Below are 18,796 nucleotides of genomic sequence, written 5' to 3' on the forward strand. Positions count from 1 at the left end.
GACCAAATGAACGAACTAAGATTAATAAATGCTTCAGAAGAATTTATCATTGTTAGTTCATGAAACTACTTTATAGTAAAGTGTTACCATTAATATTCATAAGGGTGGCTGAGTCTATTTTGTATGAATAGAATACTGAGATTTAGACTTGAATGTAAAAAATATTTTTTAAATGATTTGAGATACATAAGCTATACAGTCTCACCCCCATTTATTTATATATTTTATCATAAGAAAATTAGTAAATTGAAAAAGAATATCAAAATATTAAAGAGTATAAAAGGTTTTGGTACATACACAACTTTCCTTTCTTTGCACATAATATATTACACTACACAATCATGTTATAGAAGCTTGTTTCTGTCACGGAATAAAAAAGGTAATTGCGACGTAGATATAAACTCGCAGTTACACTTTATTTTAAAGGTGTCTTTGTTACACTGTAATTATACATTTAAGTACTGAGTAATATTAAGTAACTACATTTACTTACTATGGGGTAATAGTTAGGATGAGGGTTAGTTGCATGTAATTACGTATAATTTATCGTTATTACTATAGTAACAACATGTAACACGTGTAACAAGTACACTGTAACAAAGTGTTACCATACCAGGTTAGGATGAGGGTTTGGTTAAGTTGCATGTAATTATGTATCATTTATAGTTATTACTATAGTAACTGCATGTAACACGTGTAACAAGTACACTGTAACAAAGTGTTACCATACCAGGATAGGATGAGGGTTTGGTTAAGTTGCATGTAATTATGTATCATTTATAGTTATTACTATAGTAACTGCATGTAACACGTGTAACAAGTACACTGTAACATAGTGTTACCATACCAGGTTAGGATGAGGGTTTGGTTTAGTTGCATGTAATTACGTATAATTTATAGTTATTACTATAGTCACAACATGTAACACGTGTAACAAGTTCACTGTAACATAGTGTTACCAAATTCACTATTGCGAGTTATAAAGTCCAAATTGCAAAATGCAATTTTTAATCTGTGACGGAAACGAGCTTCCACATGATGCGCTTTAGTTGGTTAGTTAGTCAGTTTTCCCATCTTTCCTGCTGTCTCTGTCCCAGTGAGCGCCAGATAACCTGTCCGTGTTTTCTCTCTCTCTGCTCCTCTTCACCGTGGCACGAGCGACAGCTTCATCAAAACACATGCTGATGCCGCTGTTCCTCTTCCCCTCTTTCTCCGTTTCCCTGTGCAGGTCTTTCCTCCGATCCACCACACCATCCCAACTCCCCGGGCGCTCTCTCGGACCCTCGTCCTCCTGCTTCTCCTCAGCGTCTCTGTGCTCTTTCTCTTCTTCGCTCAGCAGTTCCTCCACTCCTTTATCCTCGTGCTGTCCGTCCGTCAGCGGTGTGTGTCTGTGCTCGAACTGCTTTCTGAGCGCGAAGGCCGTGAGTTTCGAGTTTTGAGGTTTGGGTGGGACGGCGGGAACCGCTCTGGCTTGATTTGCCAAACGTTTGGGAGCCGTTGATGAGATGCTTTCGTTTTCTTCACGCTGATTCTCATCTGCTTCAGGATCATCTCTACCTTCTTTTCCTTCAACTATCTCCTCAATGTTTACCTCAACAAAACCTTCTGCTTTTACGTTCACGTCCTCCTCAGTGTTTCGTTCATGGCTTTCCACTGAATCTTCCTTTCTTTCATCTTGTTCTCCTTCTTTTACAGGTTCATCCTTTGCATTTTCCTCTTCTTCCTCAAATTCTGCACTATTTTCCACTAAATCTTCCTTTCTTTCATCTTGTTCTCCTTCTTTTACAGGTTCATCCTTTGCATTTTCCTCTTCTTCCTCAAATTCTGCACTATTTTCCACTAAATCTTCCTTTCTTTCATCTTGTTCTCCTTCTTTTACAGGTTCATCCTTTGCATTTTCCTCTTCTTCCTCAAATTCTGCACTATTTTCCACTAAATCTTCCTTTCTTTCATCTTGTTCTCCTTCTTTTACAGGTTCATCCTTTGCATTTTCCTCTTCTTCCTCAAATTCTGCACTATTTTCCACTAAATCTTCCTTTCTTTCATCTTGTTCTCCTTCTTTTACAGTTTCATCCTTTGCATTTTCCTCTTCCTTCTCACAATCTCCACAATTTTCCATTAAATCTTCTTTCCTTTCATCTTGTTCTCCTTCTTTTACAGTTTCATCCTTTGCTTTTTCCTCTTCTCCCTCACATCCTCCACTATTTTCCACTAAATCTTCCTTTCTCTCATCTTGTTTTCCTTCTTTTACAGGTTCTTCCTTTGCATTTTCCTCTTCTTCCTCACATTTTCCACTATTTTCCACTAAATCTTCCTTTCTCTCATCTTGTTGTCTTTCTTTTATAGATTCAACCCCTGAATTTTCCTCTATCTCCTCGCCACTATTTCCCTCCAAATCTTCTTTCCTTTCAGTCGCGCTCACTTCTTTCTCATCACTAGATTCTTCAACTGATCCAGTCTTTGCATCTTCTTCATCATCGTCACACTTTTCTTCCTCTGTGTCTGTTTTGTTGATGCTGTTCTCACACTCTTTCAACTCTTCTGACTCCATTTCCTCACTCTTCTCATCCTCAATCTCTCGCTCGCTCATAATCGCTGTTTGTTTCTCCGATGGTTGATCTTGAGGAGCCAGTGAGATGCAGTCGACAACAGTGAGCTCATTGATCATCACCTCACTGTTACCATGGTAACCGTCAACATCCGCACCTGGGAGCTCATTGGTCTCGGTTTTTTCGGACGCTGGTGAAGAAGGTATCGAGTCCGGTCCGAAATATGTGTCCTCGTCACTGGCTTCATCTTCCCTTCTGTACACAAACAAAAGGTGTAAAATATTACAGTAACACTTTATTTTACAGAGTCCTTGTTACCTACAGTGGGTACGGAAAGTATTCAGACCCCCTTAAATGTTTCACTCTTTGTTATATTTCAGCCATTTGCTAAAATCATTTAAGGTAATTTTTTCCCCTCATTATTGTACACACAGCACCCCATATTGACAGAAAAACACAGAATTGTTGACATTTTTGCACATTTATTAAAAAAGAAAAACTGAAATATCACATGGTCCTAAGTATTCAGACCCTTTGCTGTGACACTCATATATTTAACTCAGGTGCTGTCCATTTCTTCTGATCATCCTTGAGATGGTTCTACACCTTCATTTGAGTCCAGCTGTGTTTGATTATACTGATTGGACTTGATTAGGAAAGCCACACACCTGTCTATATAAGAGCTTACAGCTCACAGTGCATGTCAGAGCAAATGAGAATCATGAGGTCAAAGGAACTGCCTGAAGAGCTCAGAGACAGAATTGTGGCAAGGCACAGATCTGGCCAAGGTTACAAAAAAAATTCTGCAGCACTTAAGGTTCCTAAGAGCACAGTGGCCTCCATAATCCTTAAATGGAAGACGTTTGGGACGACCTGAACCCTTCCTAGAGCTGGCCGTCCGGCCAAACTGAGCTATCGGGGGAGAAGAGCCTTGGTGAGAGCGGTAAAGAAGAACCCAAAGATCACTGTGGCTGAGCTCCAGAGATGCAGTCGGGAGATGGGAGAAAGTTGTAGTAAGTCAACCATCACTGCAGCCATCCACCAGTCGGGGCTTTATGGCAAAGTGGCCAGACGGAAGCCTCTCCTCAGTGCAAGACACATGAAAGCACACCTGAAGGACTCCAAGATGGTGATAAATAAGATTCTCTGGTCTGATGAGACCAAGATAGAACTTTTTGGCCTTAATTCTAAGCGGTATGTGTGGAGAAAACCAGGCACTGCTCATCACCTGTCCAATACAGTCTCAACAGTGAAGCATGGTGGTGGCAGCATCATGCTGTGGGGGTGTTTTTCAGCTGCAGGGACAGGACGACTGGTTGCAATCGAGGGAAAGATGAATGCGGCCAAGTACAGGGATATCCCGGACGAAAACCTTCTCCAGAGTGCTCTGGACCTCAGACTGGGCCGAAGGTTCACCTTCCAACAAGACAATGACCCTAAGCACACAGCTAAAATAACGCAGGAGTGGCTTCACAACAACTCCGTGACTGTTCTTGAATGGCCCAGCCAGAGCCCTGACTTAAACCCAATTGAGCATCTCTGGAGAGACCTGAAAATGGCTGTCCAGTCCACCAACGTTTACCATCCAACCGGACAGAACTGGAGAGGATCTGCAAGGAGGAATGGCAGAGGATACCCAAATCCAGGTGTGAAAAACTTGTTGCATCTTTCCCAAAAAGAATCATGGCTGTATTAGATCAAAAGGGTGCTTCTACTAAATACTGAGCAAAGGGTCTGAATACTTAGGACCATGTGATAGTTCAGTTTTTCTTTTTTAATAAATGTGCAAAAATGTCAACAATTCTGTGTTTTTCTGTCAATATGGGGTGCTGTGTGTACAACAATGAGGAATTTTTTTTTTAAACTTAAATGATTTTAGCAAATGGCTGCAATATAACAAAGAGTGAAAAATGTAAGGGGGTCTGAATACTTTCCGTACCCACTGTATGTTACATGAACAGTAAACTATGCATAATTACATGCAACTAACCCTCAACCAAATCCTAATCCAACCCTAACCCTATAGTAAGTACATGTAGTTAAATAATATTACTCAGTACTAAAATATATAATTACACTGTAACAACGACACCTTAAAATAAAGTGTAACCAATATTACACAAGAACTACACATCCAACTCAACATAAAAAGTCTTTGTAACTTGAAACACAAATGGAGACTAGCAGAAGAGATTATAAATTCATATGCTTCAGGTACTTACGTCAACGTGTGTTTCTCATTCCCAGCATCCTCTTCTTTCTCGTTTTCATCCGTCTTTAATACACCTGAACTGAGATGAAAAGCATTTTCACTATTGTCTGTCAATGTAGGAGCGGTAGGAATCACGTCTTCCGATTGGTCGGCATCTTTACTGTTCTCTGGAGGAAGTACGTTTTGCATCCCATCTAAGCAATCTGATTGGTTACTGCAGTGAACCGCTACATCGCTGCTAGCAGGAGTGTCAACGGTGGTTTCTGGACCCGACCAAGAGAGACCCTGAAAACACCGACTGGATGGGAGACTGTGACAAAACATGTCCTCATATTCAGACCCTTTATCAGACTCATCATCATCATCATCACCAGGGCTGTAGTCGTCGTCGTCTGATGATGATAATGACAGAGCTGGTAGGAAGGGGCGGGACTTATAAGGCAAACTGTGTGATTTCCCAGGAATAAGCCTGTGTGCGAATGACGGGCTGATGATTTTGGCTGCCGGTGTTTCAGAGTCACTAGTGCAGTTTTGCAATGAGCATGAAACGGCCCGATTATCCTGGTTTTGATCTTCCTCTTCCTCGTATTCCATTTCGAAACAAGGTGCTTCGACTGAAAACTCAACCTGGCAAACGGAGAGAAAGCGAGACAGACGTCAGATGCAGCAAGAGGAGCATCGAGAGACAAAATAAACACTGATTCAACACTGATTCAAACAAAAGCCAACAGTATTAAACTACACATTTTAACTAATTATTGACTACAGGGGGACTTTAACTTATTTTATTTGAAAATATTTTAATAAATAATGCAAATTAAATTATCATAAATAATAAACAAATTATTTTATTATTAGTCAAGTCAAGTCAAGTCAAGTCATCTTCATTTATATAGCGCTTTTAACAACGTAGATTGTTTCAAAGCAGCTTCACAGAGATAAGCGTATAATTTAAGGTAACAGATATTGTTTTGGCTTTATAGCAGAGTTAAGTTATTTTCCATCTAAAGTTAGTTTTGATTGATTTGCTTCCGTCGCAACGATTTATTATTAGTTATTAGTTATTATTATTATTATTATTATTATTAGTGCTGTCTAATCGATTGATCCCGATTAATCGCATCTAATATACAAATCTGTAAATATATAATATGTGTGCGTAGTAATGTGAAAAAGACAGGACACTTTTGAATTCCATGGTTTTACGTATCAGAGCATAATAAAAATGATCTGGTCCTTAGCAGGTCTTAAAATGAAGTAAATACAACTTCAGATGAACAACAACACGACATATCACGTCATTATTTATTTAACAAAAATAAAGCCAAAATGAAGAAGCCATGAGTGACAAACTAAGTCTTACTACTTCTGTAGGGATTAAGAAGGTAAGTAGCAGATTAATTAATCATCAGCAAGTGCGTTCACCTCTATAAAAGCAGAAGTTTTGCCAGTTTGCTGGTCTGGAGCCGTCAGGTGTGTGTTAAAGCACAATGCCAAGAGGAAAGATATCAGAAATGATCTTAGAGAAGCAATTGTTGCTGCCATCAATCTAAGAAGGGTTATACGGGCATTTCCAAACAAACTGAAATCCATCATCAACATTCAAGACAGTTGCCAATCTTCCCAGGAGTGGACGTCCCAGCAAAGGTCAGACCGTGCAATGCTTAAAGAAATCGCAAAACTACCCATATTGATAGCTCCGCCCCCAAATACATACAGAAATCGCAAAACACCCAAGAGCTACACCTCAGACTCTACAGACCTTAACATGTTAAAAGTTAAAGTTCATAACAGTAGAGTTAGAAAAAGACAGGAGAAGTGTGTCATGTTTGGAAGGGCGCAGAAGTCGCCAACTTATTGCAGAGTCAATAGCTACAGACCTCCAAACTTTGTGTGGCCTTCAGATTAGCCCAAGAACAGTGCGTAGAGCTTCATGGAATGGGTTTCCATGGCCGAGTGGTGTAAAGCGTGGGATGCAGTGGCGTAAAGTGTGGGATGCAGTGGCGTAAAGTGTGGGATGCAGTGGTGTAAAGCGTGGGATGCAGTGGCGTAAAGTGTGGGATGCAGTGGTGTAAAGCGTGGGATGCAGTGGCGTAAAGTGTGGGATGCAGTGGCGTAAAGTGTGGGATGCAGTGCTGTAAAGCTTGGGGTGCAGTGGTGTAAAGCGTGGGGTGCAGTGGCGTAAAGCGTGGGATGCAGTGGGGTAAAGCGTGGGATGCAGTGGCGTAAAGTGTGGGATGCAGTGGGGTAAAGCGTGGGATGCAGTGGAGTAAAGCGTGGGATGCAGTGGAGTAAAGCGTGGGATGCAGTGGTGTAAAGCGTGGGATGCAGTGATGTAAAGCGTGGGATGCAGTGGCGTAAAGTGTGGGATGCAGTGGCGTAAAGTGTGGGATGCAGTGGTGTAAAGCGTGGGATGCAGTGGCGTAAAGTGTGGGATGCAGTGGTGTAAAGCGTGGGATGCAGTGGCGTAAAGTGTGGGATGCAGTGGCGTAAAGTGTGGGATGCAGTGCTGTAAAGCTTGGGGTGCAGTGGTGTAAAGCGTGGGGTGCAGTGGCGTAAAGCGTGGGATGCAGTGGGGTAAAGCGTGGGATGCAGTGGCGTAAAGTGTGGGATGCAGTGGGGTAAAGCGTGGGATGCAGTGGAGTAAAGCGTGGGATGCAGTGGAGTAAAGCGTGGGATGCAGTGGTGTAAAGCGTGGGATGCAGTGGTGTAAAGCGTGGGGTGCAGTGGGGTAAAGCGTGGGATGCAGTGGCGTAAAGTGTGGGATGCAGTGGCGTAAAGCGTGGGATGCAGTGGGGTAAAGCGTGGGATGCAGTGGCGTAAAGCGTGGGATGCAGTGGGGTAAAGCGTGGGATGCAGTGGGGTAAAGCGTGGGGTGCAGTGGCGTAAAGCGTGGGATGCAGTGGGGTAAAGCGTGGGGTGCAGTGGCGTAAAGCGTGGGATGCAGTGGGGTAAAGCGTGGGATGCAGTGGAGTAAAGCGTGGGATGCAGTGGAGTAAAGCGTGGGATGCAGTGGAGTAAAGCGTGGGATGCAGTGGTGTAAAGCGTGGGATGCAGTTGTGTAAAGCGTGGGATGCAGTGGTGTAAAGCGTGGGATGCAGTTGTGTAAAGTGTGGGATGCAGTGGCGTAAAGTGTGGGATGCAGTGGTGTAAAGCGTGGGATGCAGTGGCGTAAAGTGTGGGATGCAGTGGTGTAAAGCGTGGGATGCAGTGGCGTAAAGTGTGGGATGCAGTGGCGTAAAGTGTGGGATGCAGTGCTGTAAAGCTTGGGGTGCAGTGGTGTAAAGCGTGGGATGCAGTGGGGTAAAGCGTGGGATGCAGTGGGGTAAAGCGTGGGATGCAGTGGCGTAAAGCGTGGGATGCAGTGGTGTAAAGCGTGGGGTGCAGTGGCGTAAAGCGTGGGATGCAGTGGGGTAAAGCGTGGGATGCAGTGGCGTAAAGTGTGGGATGCAGTGGCGTAAAGTGTGGGATGCAGTGGCGTAAAGCGTGGGATGCAGTGGGGTAAAGCGTGGGATGCAGTGGAGTAAAGCGTGGGATGCAGTGGAGTAAAGCGTGGGATGCAGTGGTGTAAAGCGTGGGATGCAGTGGTGTAAAGCGTGGGGTGCAGTGGGGTAAAGCGTGGGATGCAGTGGCGTAAAGCGTGGGATGCAGTGGTGTAAAGCGTGGGATGCAGTGGTGTAAAGCGTGGGGTGCAGTGGGGTAAAGCGTGGGATGCAGTGGCGTAAAGTGTGGGATGCAGTGGCGTAAAGCGTGGGATGCAGTGGGGTAAAGCGTGGGGTGCAGTGGCGTAAAGCGTGGGATGCAGTGGGGTAAAGCGTGGGATGCAGTGGAGTAAAGCGTGGGAAAAAGCGTGGGATGCAGTGGTGTAAAGCGTGGGATGCAGTTGTGTAAAGCGTGGGATGCAGTGGAGTAAAGCGTGGGATGCAGTGATGTAAAGCGTGGGATGCAGTGGAGTAAAGCGTGGGATGCAGTGATGTAAAGCGTGGGATGCAGTGGCGTAAAGCGTGGGATGCAGTGATGTAAAGCGTGGGATGCAGTGGGGTAAAGCGTGGGATGCAGTGGAGTAAAGCGTGGGATGCAGTGATGTAAAGCGTGGGATGCAGTGGCGTAAAGCGTGGGATGCAGTGGCGTAAAGCGTGGGATGCAGTGGCGTAAAGCGTGGGATGCAGTGGAGTAAAGCGTGGGATGCAGTGGCGTAAAGCGTGGGATGCAGTGGCGTAAAGCGTGGGATGCAGTGGTGTAAAGCGTGGGATGCAGTGGTGTAAAGCGTGGGATGCAGTGGTGTAAAGCGTGGTAAAGTGCTTCTAGAAGAATGGTCAAAAATTCCCATAAATACACTCCTAAACCTAAAAAAGTCAAATGTGAGGCCGACTGTCCGACAGCTAAAGCTTGGCTGAAAGTGGGTCATGCAACAGGACAATGATCCCAAGAACACTAACAAAATCTACAACAGAACCGCTGAAGAAGAAAGGAATCAAGGTGTTGCACCGGCCCAGTCAATCTGAGGTTGTATTTACCTAATTTTAAGACCTGCAGAAGACCAGATGATATTTATTATGTTCTGATACGTAAAACCACAGAATTCAATGGAGAGCAGTTGTGCTGCTCATGTAGACAGCAGACGCTCACTAGAGAGTGGACAAGCAGCAATGAGACGTATACACACCTGGTTTGAAGCACAGTTGTCCATCGAGTCCAGGAACCCAAACGCCTCCTGTAGATCCAGCGGAAGGTCCTGGTCTGGAAACTCCATGTCCTCGTAGTAGCGCGGACTGACCGGCGCTGGGAGGGGGTTTCCTCTCATCTCTGTGGGAAAAACCATTCACAGAATCACATCTGCCATCATTTTCTATCACACACTATTTCATGTAATGAGGATTCAACATCTCCTTTCTATTTGGAAATTATTTAAAGGGCACCTATTATGCAAAATTCACTTTTACATGGTGTTTGAACATACATATGTGTTGACAGTGTGTACATAACCACCCTATAATGATCAAAATCCACCAGTGCTTTTATTTAATCCCCATAAATTATAAGCAGTGTCTCAGAACAAGCCGTTTTCAGATTCGGGGCAATGTGACGTACTTTTGCACATGCACAACTATTGACTGACATTGCAGTTTACAGCAGGCTTGTATTAATAGTAGGTAAAAGCAGATGACAAATACGTTATAACCGTAATTAAACTAAACTATACCTGTTCTATCTCCATACAGCATATATTCTCTGGCTCTGTAGGCATTATTGTCCGACTCCGGGTCGAAATGAACACAGCTACTGAGAGTTTCTGTTCTGACATTATCATTCTGTGAGATGAGATTGTCCTGGCTCTGAGCACGAGCTCGTGAGGCTCCGCCCCCTGTGCGGCAGCAGCAGCAGCTCATTTGCATTTAAAGGGATACACACTAAAACGGCGTGTTTTCTGAGCCCCAAAAAGTGACAATTTAAACATGCTGTAAAAAATTATCTGTTGGGTATTTTGAGCTAAAACTTCACACACACTCTGGGGACATCAGAGACCTATTTTACAGCTTGTGAAAAGAGGCATAATAGGTGCCCTTTATAAAGTCCCCCTGTGGTAAATAAAAACAGCTTTTACTGTTGTTTATGTGTCTATGTGGTGTTTTTAATACGCTTTAAGACAAACCATGTGTAAATTCATAAGTCGACACCATTGCTGAGTATTTCCTCCTTAAAACTGCAGTGAACCAAAGACATGCTTTGAAATCGCTGGTGTTTCTGACGTCACAAACTACCTTGTAACCAATCAGATCAACGTGTGATCGTCAACCAGTGGATCTCTGAGTGAGTGAGTGAGTGGAGGCGGGGCTCATTCGCATATTCATAGAACCGTGCATACTAAATGAGGCAAGGGTTTCGATATTTTAAGGCAAAGGAAAAAACTTTTAAATGTGTCATTTTGGTGATCAAACATGAGTTTTAACGGATAAAATTATTGACTACAGGGGGACTTTAAGATTTTAATAAACTGAGGAAGAATTTTTAATTTACTATGAAAGCACTGCAAAACTAAATTGTGAAAACAATTCAGTGAATGATAATCAAAATATTACCCATGTAATCCTCATCTGGGGCTTCCTCTTTGACCTCTGGCATTGGATCTTCTTCCGTCTCCTTCACCGACTCTTGATTCAGACTCTGATCTTCTTTGACACTCGGTGCGTCTCCTTCTTCTGGCACAGTTTCTTCCTTAATATCCGCCATATTCTTCCCACAAACCACCTGACCTTCTTCTAGGCAAGCACTGATTTCTCTCTTACTCTCGTCGGGAACATCATCATGTTTGCTCCCATCGGTGCTCTTAACGTCCTCGTCTTCCTCCGCGGTTTGCTCTCTCTCGTTCCAGCCGCCGTGTAACACTCCCAGAGCCAGTCCAGATGTGATGTGAAGCGGGACGGTCACGGAAAAAGGCCCGGAGATGTGGATCCCGGCGCGCCGGTCCGCTTTGCTGGTCATTGCTGGCGATCTGGATTGCTGGCCCAGCGACGCCCCCTCTGCCCCATTGGCTCCGCCCCCAGAGTCCAGACGGCTGTACGTTCCCGGAGTCCCTCCGCTCACCATACTGACCTGAGCTCGAAACATGGAGATTGACAAATAAGTTTTGTGTTAAAGGAGTAGTTAACTTTAAAATGAAAATTATCCCATGATTTACTCTCCCTCAAGCCATCCTAGGTTTTTTTTACATTCTTCTTTTAGACGAATAGAATCAGAGTTATATTAAAAAATGTCCTGGATCTTCCAAGCTTTATAATTGCAGTGGATTGCAACCAACAGATTGAAGCTCAAAAAAGTGCATCTATCAATGATAAAAGTGCATCTATCCATCAAAAAAATGCATCTATCCATCATAAAAGTCCATCTATCAATGATAAAAGCGCATCTATCCATCATAAAAGCGCATCTATCCATCATAAAAGTGCATCTGTCCATCATAAAAGTGCATCTATCAATGATAAAAGTGCATCTGTCCATCATAAAAGAGCATCTATCCATCATAAAAGTGCATCTGTCCATCATAAAAGTGCATCTATCCATCATAAAAGTGCATCTATCCATCATAAAAGCGCATCTATCCATCATAAAAGTGCATCTGTCCATCATAAAAGTGCATCTATCAATGATAAAAGTGCATCTGTCCATCATAAAAGAGCATCTATCCATCATAAAAGTGCATCTGTCCATCATAAAAGTGCATTCTTTCATTTCCTGGCAGCTAATGTTAATGTGATAATGTGAATATGTAATCCCTCTTGTTCTCATGGCATTGAATTAATAAAAAAAAAAAAAAAAAACATACTGACCTGAGCTCCGCCCGTCCGTCTGTACGTCACCGCGTATCCGCTGGACACGCCCCCTCCGGCAGAAGCCACGCCCCCTCCGGCAGAAGCCACGCCCTCTGAGCTGCCCGAGGCCGAGGGCAAAAGCAGAGGAGGAAGATGAGCTGGAGGATGTTTCGAATCTGAGAGACATGAAAACAAACATGCTACCAGTCAAAACGTATTGGATCGGTTGATCAAAGGAATAAATTACATTTTCAAAATATATTAAAATAGAAAACAGTCATTTTAATTTGTCATAATATTTCACAATATTACTGTTTTTTTTTTCTATTTTTAATCAAATAAATGCAGCCTTGGTGAGCAGAAGAGACTCTTTTAAAAACATTAAAAATGCGTTGATCCCAAACGTTTGACTTGTAGTGTACATGTTTAATCAATCCACGCAAACAGGTGATCCTTTACTGTGTGATGAATCTCCTCATACCTTCTGCTGGGAACGGGCCGGAGCTCAGAGAGTCCATGCTCTTCGCAGGCCTCAGCGTCGTCTTCTCTTTGTCTGTGCGTCGAGATCAAGTGAAGATGAAGAGAAACGAGAGCATTAGATGTGAGAGGAAGGGTTCATAGTTATCAGATACTCTACAGATACTGACAAATGAAAATCCAGGACTACTTTTTTTGGTTTTCAAAGACGACAATCAGAGATCTCACTAATCAAACAATATCTTTACTACCTTCAAATTAAAAAAAAAAAGGTAAATAGATTAATAAAAATAAACCAATAAACAAAATGGTAGAAATAAAGTGCGCACATGCAACGACTGCGGTGACTTTAAACACTGAAAGGATACTATGACAAAGATATCGCTTTCCTTATTCAAACTGATTATTTTTCCCTCATGAATATATGATTGACCTGAAGAATGAATTTATTTCTATGGAAATAAATGTATATTTATAGTATCATGCCCATATATCAAACGAGCTGCAGCGTTCATCTAGCGTGAAAAGATTTAATCGATGAAATTAAACACTAATTTCACATATATTGTCTTTCAATAATTCAAGCACTTTTCAAGCACCTCTTCAGAAATGTGGCTGTTTTCAAAAGGTTTTCCAGGACTTAAATTCAAGCGCTTTGAGCTCATCGTACGAACCCTGTGCAGAAAGCATCTATAGCTCATCGTACGAACCCTGTGCAGAAAGCATCTATAGCTCATCGTACGAACCCTGTGCAGAAAGCATCTATAGCTCATCGTACGAACCCTGTGCAGAAAGCATCTGTAGCTCATCGTACGAACCCTGTGCAGAAAGCATCTGTAGCTCATCGTACGAACCCTGTGCAGAAAGCATCTGTAGCTCATCGTACGAACCCTGTGCAGAAAGCATCTGTAGCTCATCGTACGAACCCTGTGCAGAAAGCATCTATAGCTCATCGTACGAACCCTGTGCAGAAAGCATCTGTAGCTCATCGTACGAACCCTGTGCAGAAAGCATCTGTAGCTCATCGTACGAACCCTGTGCAGAAAGCATCTGTAGCTCATCGTACGAACCCTGTGCAGAAAGCATCTGTAGCTCATCGTACGAACCCTGTGCAGAAAGCATCTATAGCTCATCGTACGAACCCTGTGCAGAAAGCATCTGTAGCTCATCGTACGAACCCTGTGCAGAAAGCATCTGTAGCTCATCGTACGAACCCTGTGCAGAAAGCATCTGTAGCTCATCGTACGAACCCTGTGCAGAAAGCATCTATAGCTCATCGTACGAACCCTGTGCAGAAAGCATCTGTAGCTCATCGTACGAACCCTGTGCAGAAAGCATCTGTAGCTCATCGTACGAACCCTGTGCAGAAAGCATCTATAGCTCATCGTACGAACCCTGTGCAGAAAGCATCTGTAGCTCATCGTACGAACCCTGTGCAGAAAGCATCTATAGCTCATCGTACGAACCCTGTGCAGAAAGCATCTATAGCTCATCGTACGAACCCTGTGCAGAAAGCATCTGTAGCTCATCGTACGAACCCTGTGCAGAAAGCATCTGTAGCTCATCGTACAAACCCTGTGCAGAAAGCATCTATAGCTCATCGTACGAACCCTGTGCAGAAAGCATCTGTAGCTCATCGTACGAACCCTGTGCAGAAAGCATCTGTAGCTCATCGTACGAACCCTGTGCAGAAAGCATCTATAGCTCATCGTACGAACCCTGTGCAGAAAGCATCTATAGCTCATCGTACGAACCCTGTGCAGAAAGCATCTATAGCTCATCGTACGAACCCTGTGCAGAAAGCATCTATAGCTCATCGTACGAACCCTGTGCAGAAAGCATCTATAGCTCATCGTACGAACCCTGTGCAGAAAGCATCTGTAGCTCATCGTACGAACCCTGTGCAGAAAGCATCTATAGCTCATCGTACGAACCCTGTGCAGAAAGCATCTGTAGCTCATCGTACGAACCCTGTGCAGAAAGCATCTGTAGCTCATCGTACGAACCCTGTGCAGAAAGCATCTGTAGCTCATCGTACGAACCCTGTGCAGAAAGCATCTGTAGCTCATCGTACGAACCCTGTGCAGAAAGCATCTGTAGCTCATCGTACGAACCCTGTGCAGAAAGCATCTGTAGCTCATCGTACGAACCCTGTGCAGAAAGCATCTATAGCTCATCGTACGAACCCTGTGCAGAAAGCATCTGTAGCTCATCGTACGAACCCTGTGCAGAAAGCATCTGTAGCTCATCGTACGAACCCTGTGCAGAAAGCATCTGTAGCTCATCGTACGAACCCTGTGCAGAAAGCATCTATAGCTCATCGTACGAACCCTGTGCAGAAAGCATCTGTAGCTCATCGTACGAACCCTGTGCAGAAAGCATCTGTAGCTCATCGTACGAACCCTGTGCAGAAAGCATCTATAGCTCATCGTACGAACCCTGTGCAGAAAGCATCTGTAGCTCATCGTACGAACCCTGTGCAGAAAGCATCTATAGCTCATCGTACGAACCCTGTGCAGAAAGCATCTGTAGCTCATCGTACGAACCCTGTGCAGAAAGCATCTGTAGCTCATCGTACGAACCCTGTGCAGAAAGCATCTGTAGCTCATCGTACGAACCCTGTGCAGAAAGCATCTGTAGCTCATCGTACGAACCCTGTGCAGAAAGCATCTGTAGCTCATCGTACGAACCCTGTGCAGAAAGCATCTATAGCTCATCGTACGAACCCTGTGCAGAAAGCATCTATAGCTCATCGTACGAACCCTGTGCAGAAAGCATCTGTAGCTCATCGTACGAACCCTGTGCAGAAAGCATCTGTAGCTCATCGTACGAACCCTGTGCAGAAAGCATCTGTAGTTCGGCAGTTTTGCGCTCGTACCTTTAGGACAGTATTTGCTCTTCTTGCGGGGATCGTGGAGTCGGCCGCCCAAATTAAAGATGGATTTCCACTTCCTTCCTTTGAGAGAGCCCTTCCTCCTGAACACACACACACACACACACACACACACACACACACACACACACACACACACACACACACGATGAATCTGCATGATCAGTGAGTGAGTGTGAGCTCAGGATCCACCTCACACCTGCGTGCTGTTAAAGCATCAGTATATAGCTTTATATTATCCTCAAAATCATGATTATTTCACTTTTGGGCATCTTTGGGGTTACTTTTCTCAACTCTCTTGATGTGAGCGATGTTACACTAGGTAAAATAAAATAAAATAAAATAAAAAAAAATAATAAAAAAAAATTAATTAAAAAAATAAAAATAACATGACATGAAATAAAATATAAACTTGATTGGGGATGCATCAAATAAAATAAAAATAGCAGGAAATAAAAAAATACAAAACAATACAAAAACATGAAATAGTAAATAAACTTGATTGGGGATGCAGTGATGCACTAATGCTAATCTCACATATTTATAGTAGTGATGTTACACTTGGTAAAATAAAATAAAATAAAATAAAATAAAATAAAATAAAATAAAATAAAATAAAATAAAATAAAATAAAATAAAATAAAATAAAAATACAAAAACATGAAATAGTAAATAAACTTGATTGGGGATGCACTAATGCTAATCTTACATATAGTAGTGATGTTACAACTTGATAAATAAAATAAAATAAAATAAAATAAAAAATACAAAAACATGAAATATTTAAATTAAAAATTAAATTAAATTAAATTAAATTAAATTAAATTAAATTAAATTAAATTAAATTAAATTAAACTTGATTGCGGATGCACTAATCCTAATCTCACATATTTTATAGAAGTAATGTTACACTTGATAGAATAAAAAAAAGAAATTATAAAAAAAGAAATAAAATAAAATAAAATAAAATAAAATAAAATAAAATAAAATAAAATAAAATTAAACTTGATTGGGGATGCATTAATCCTAATCTCACATATTTTATAGAAGTAATGTTACACTTGATAGAATAAAATAAAAAAAATTATAAAAAATAAAATAAAATAAAATAGGCAGATGCCGTTCACCATGTTAAAACCACTTTAAATCCAGTTGCGAGGAGCATCGATACTAATAATACAAAAACTGAGATGCTCTTTACGTGTGGTCGGTCTTACTTGTCAGTGCCGTCGATGATGGCGTGGTACGAGCGCATGGCTGGAGGCCCGTCTCCGGGACTGAGGTTCCCAGGACAGTGTAGAGGAAGAGATTTGAAGAAAGGATCCTCATGACCGGACAGAATCGAGGGTGATGGAAGAGACTTCCGGCGCTCCACAGTCAATCCTGTGTTAAAACATCAAACTATCATTCAGCCTGCACAGAAGTCATGCTCTTCCTCAGTGTTTCTGTCTCGTTCTCCAGCACAAACATCTGAACATTCTTACATCAAGATTCATTTACTGGAGAAGAAGCAAAATGACTAAAGATATTGAGTCTGGAAAATGTATGAAAATGAAGTGAGTTTGTGTTTAAAACAAGAACTAATATCTGCCAATGGAGTCAGAAAAATAATCTCATTTTCATTTTGAATTAAGTTTATTTTTCTGACTCCAGAAACTCACTTCATTTTCATAAATGTTTCAGAATTAGTTTTTCTTCTCCAGTAAATGAATCTTGATTTAAGAGTATATATATAACTTACATAAAGAAAAAAAAAAGAAAAAATTCAAATAAGGAATGACATCTCTCTCTTCTCTGATGATGTGGGCGGGGCAACCTGTCACTCACATGAGATCCACCAATAGCAAACCACAACCATCCAACCAATTCCCCACAGACACAATCAAGTCCCGCCCACATGTGTTCTTGTTCCAGAAGCGTTTCGCTCGATATACGACACTATAGGGAAGAAAAGACCAGTCAGGCCGACTTTAAGAAAGATAAAATACCTGTTCCAGGGAAAAGCTCGGCCACATGAGTGAGGATAAACTCGACCACGATGGACTGAACCCGGACCTCCATGAACGCCGCCGTACCGTTGAAACCAGTCGACTCGATGTCCTTCGATCTGCAGATAATCATGCACTGATTTACTAATCACAAATAAATCTGTTCCTGTAGCTCAACTGCTAGAGAATGACACTTACAACACTAATGTAAACACACACACAAATATCTAAACATTCTTAAATCAAGATTCATTTACAGGAGAAGCAGCAAAATGACTGAAGATATTAAGTAAAAATTCATCAAAATGAAGTGAGTTTGTGTTTAAAACAAGAACAAATATCTGCCAATGTCAGAAAAATAATCTTGTTTTCAATCTGAATTAATTGTATTTTTCTGACTTGATTGACAGATATTTGATCTGCACAAACTTTACGCACAAACTCGCTTAATTTTGATGCATTTTTCATAAAACAAGACTTAATATCTTCAGTCATTTTGCTGAACAAGGATGTTTAGACGTGTGTGCTGGAAAACAAGAACAACATACGGTTTTTGGCAATGTACTGAAGAATTTAAAGGTTAAAGTAAACATTTTTCTTAGCTTTTTAAATGGACTTTTGAAAACAAGAGGCAGAGATTTTCTCATTTTGGTATTTTTGATGCAAAAACTTAAAGAAACCTGTCGGGAAATTACTATTTTGTTCTGACTATGTGAACCTCTCGGACGTAGATGTTAAACTAAAACCTGTTAGCTGAATATTTCCAGCTAAAATGAGCAGATTTTACAGTGGTTTGACATTTAAATATAGTCGAGTCTCCTTCATTTATACAGCGCTTTACCAATATAGAGTTTCACAGCAGCTTTACAGTGATAACAGGAGATTACAGTAACAGAGAGTGTTTAGGCTTTACAGCAGATCTAGAATAAAGTTATTGTCCAGATAAAGTTAGTTTATGATTGATTCACTTAATGATCATTAGTGCAATCATGAGCCGTCTTCACACTGACTCCATCTATCAAATTATAAGATGATTTCTTCTTTTTTTTACTTTCAAAAACTGTATATTTAACAGTGTAAAATTACATTAAATGAAATTAAATCATCACTTCCCAGGAAACTGGTGCAGAATATGAGTAATAAACAGTAAGTTTCTTAAATGCGGCTGTTTTTCCCTCCATCATAAACGAGTGTGTCTCGAGCGTCAGACGAAACACAGTAAACGCTGTCGTGTTCTCTAGCGTTCGGATGCTGGTGTTCGGGAACACACTCGTGTGTGTGAGACGCTTCTGGAGGGAATTACACCACATCATTCTGAGCACACACTTCGACTTCACCAAACCAACATTAGAGACGCTGCGACGCCA

The 18,796-nt window shown here is 42.0% G+C and overlaps 1 protein-coding gene across 3 annotated transcripts in view; it reads right to left on the reverse strand.

Annotated features, from left to right (window-relative positions):
• Positions 1–917: 917 nt before the first annotated feature.
• LOC311292860 (uncharacterized protein) overlaps positions 918–18,796 on the reverse strand; it is a 29,485-nt gene continuing 11,606 nt past the window's right edge. For all 3 annotated transcript variants that reach the window (XM_084412680.1, XM_084412681.1, XM_084412682.1), the window contains exons 7-15: positions 17,430–17,548; positions 16,659–16,824; positions 15,427–15,524; positions 12,553–12,624; positions 12,090–12,247; positions 10,842–11,355; positions 9,428–9,567; positions 4,772–5,388; positions 918–2,804 (exon numbers count right to left, since the gene is read on the reverse strand). In XM_084412680.1, coding sequence (XP_084268806.1) covers positions 1,058–2,804; positions 4,772–5,388; positions 9,428–9,567; positions 10,842–11,355; positions 12,090–12,247; positions 12,553–12,624; positions 15,427–15,524; positions 16,659–16,824; positions 17,430–17,548 — 3,631 coding nt within the window. In that variant the 3' untranslated portion in view covers positions 918–1,057. The remainder of the gene's footprint in view (positions 2,805–4,771; positions 5,389–9,427; positions 9,568–10,841; positions 11,356–12,089; positions 12,248–12,552; positions 12,625–15,426; positions 15,525–16,658; positions 16,825–17,429; positions 17,549–18,796) is intronic.

The sequence above is a fragment of the Rutilus rutilus genome (assembly GCF_951802725.1).
Source record: "Rutilus rutilus genome assembly, chromosome: 6".
NCBI classification, from domain to species: Eukaryota; Metazoa; Chordata; class Actinopteri; order Cypriniformes; family Leuciscidae; genus Rutilus; species Rutilus rutilus.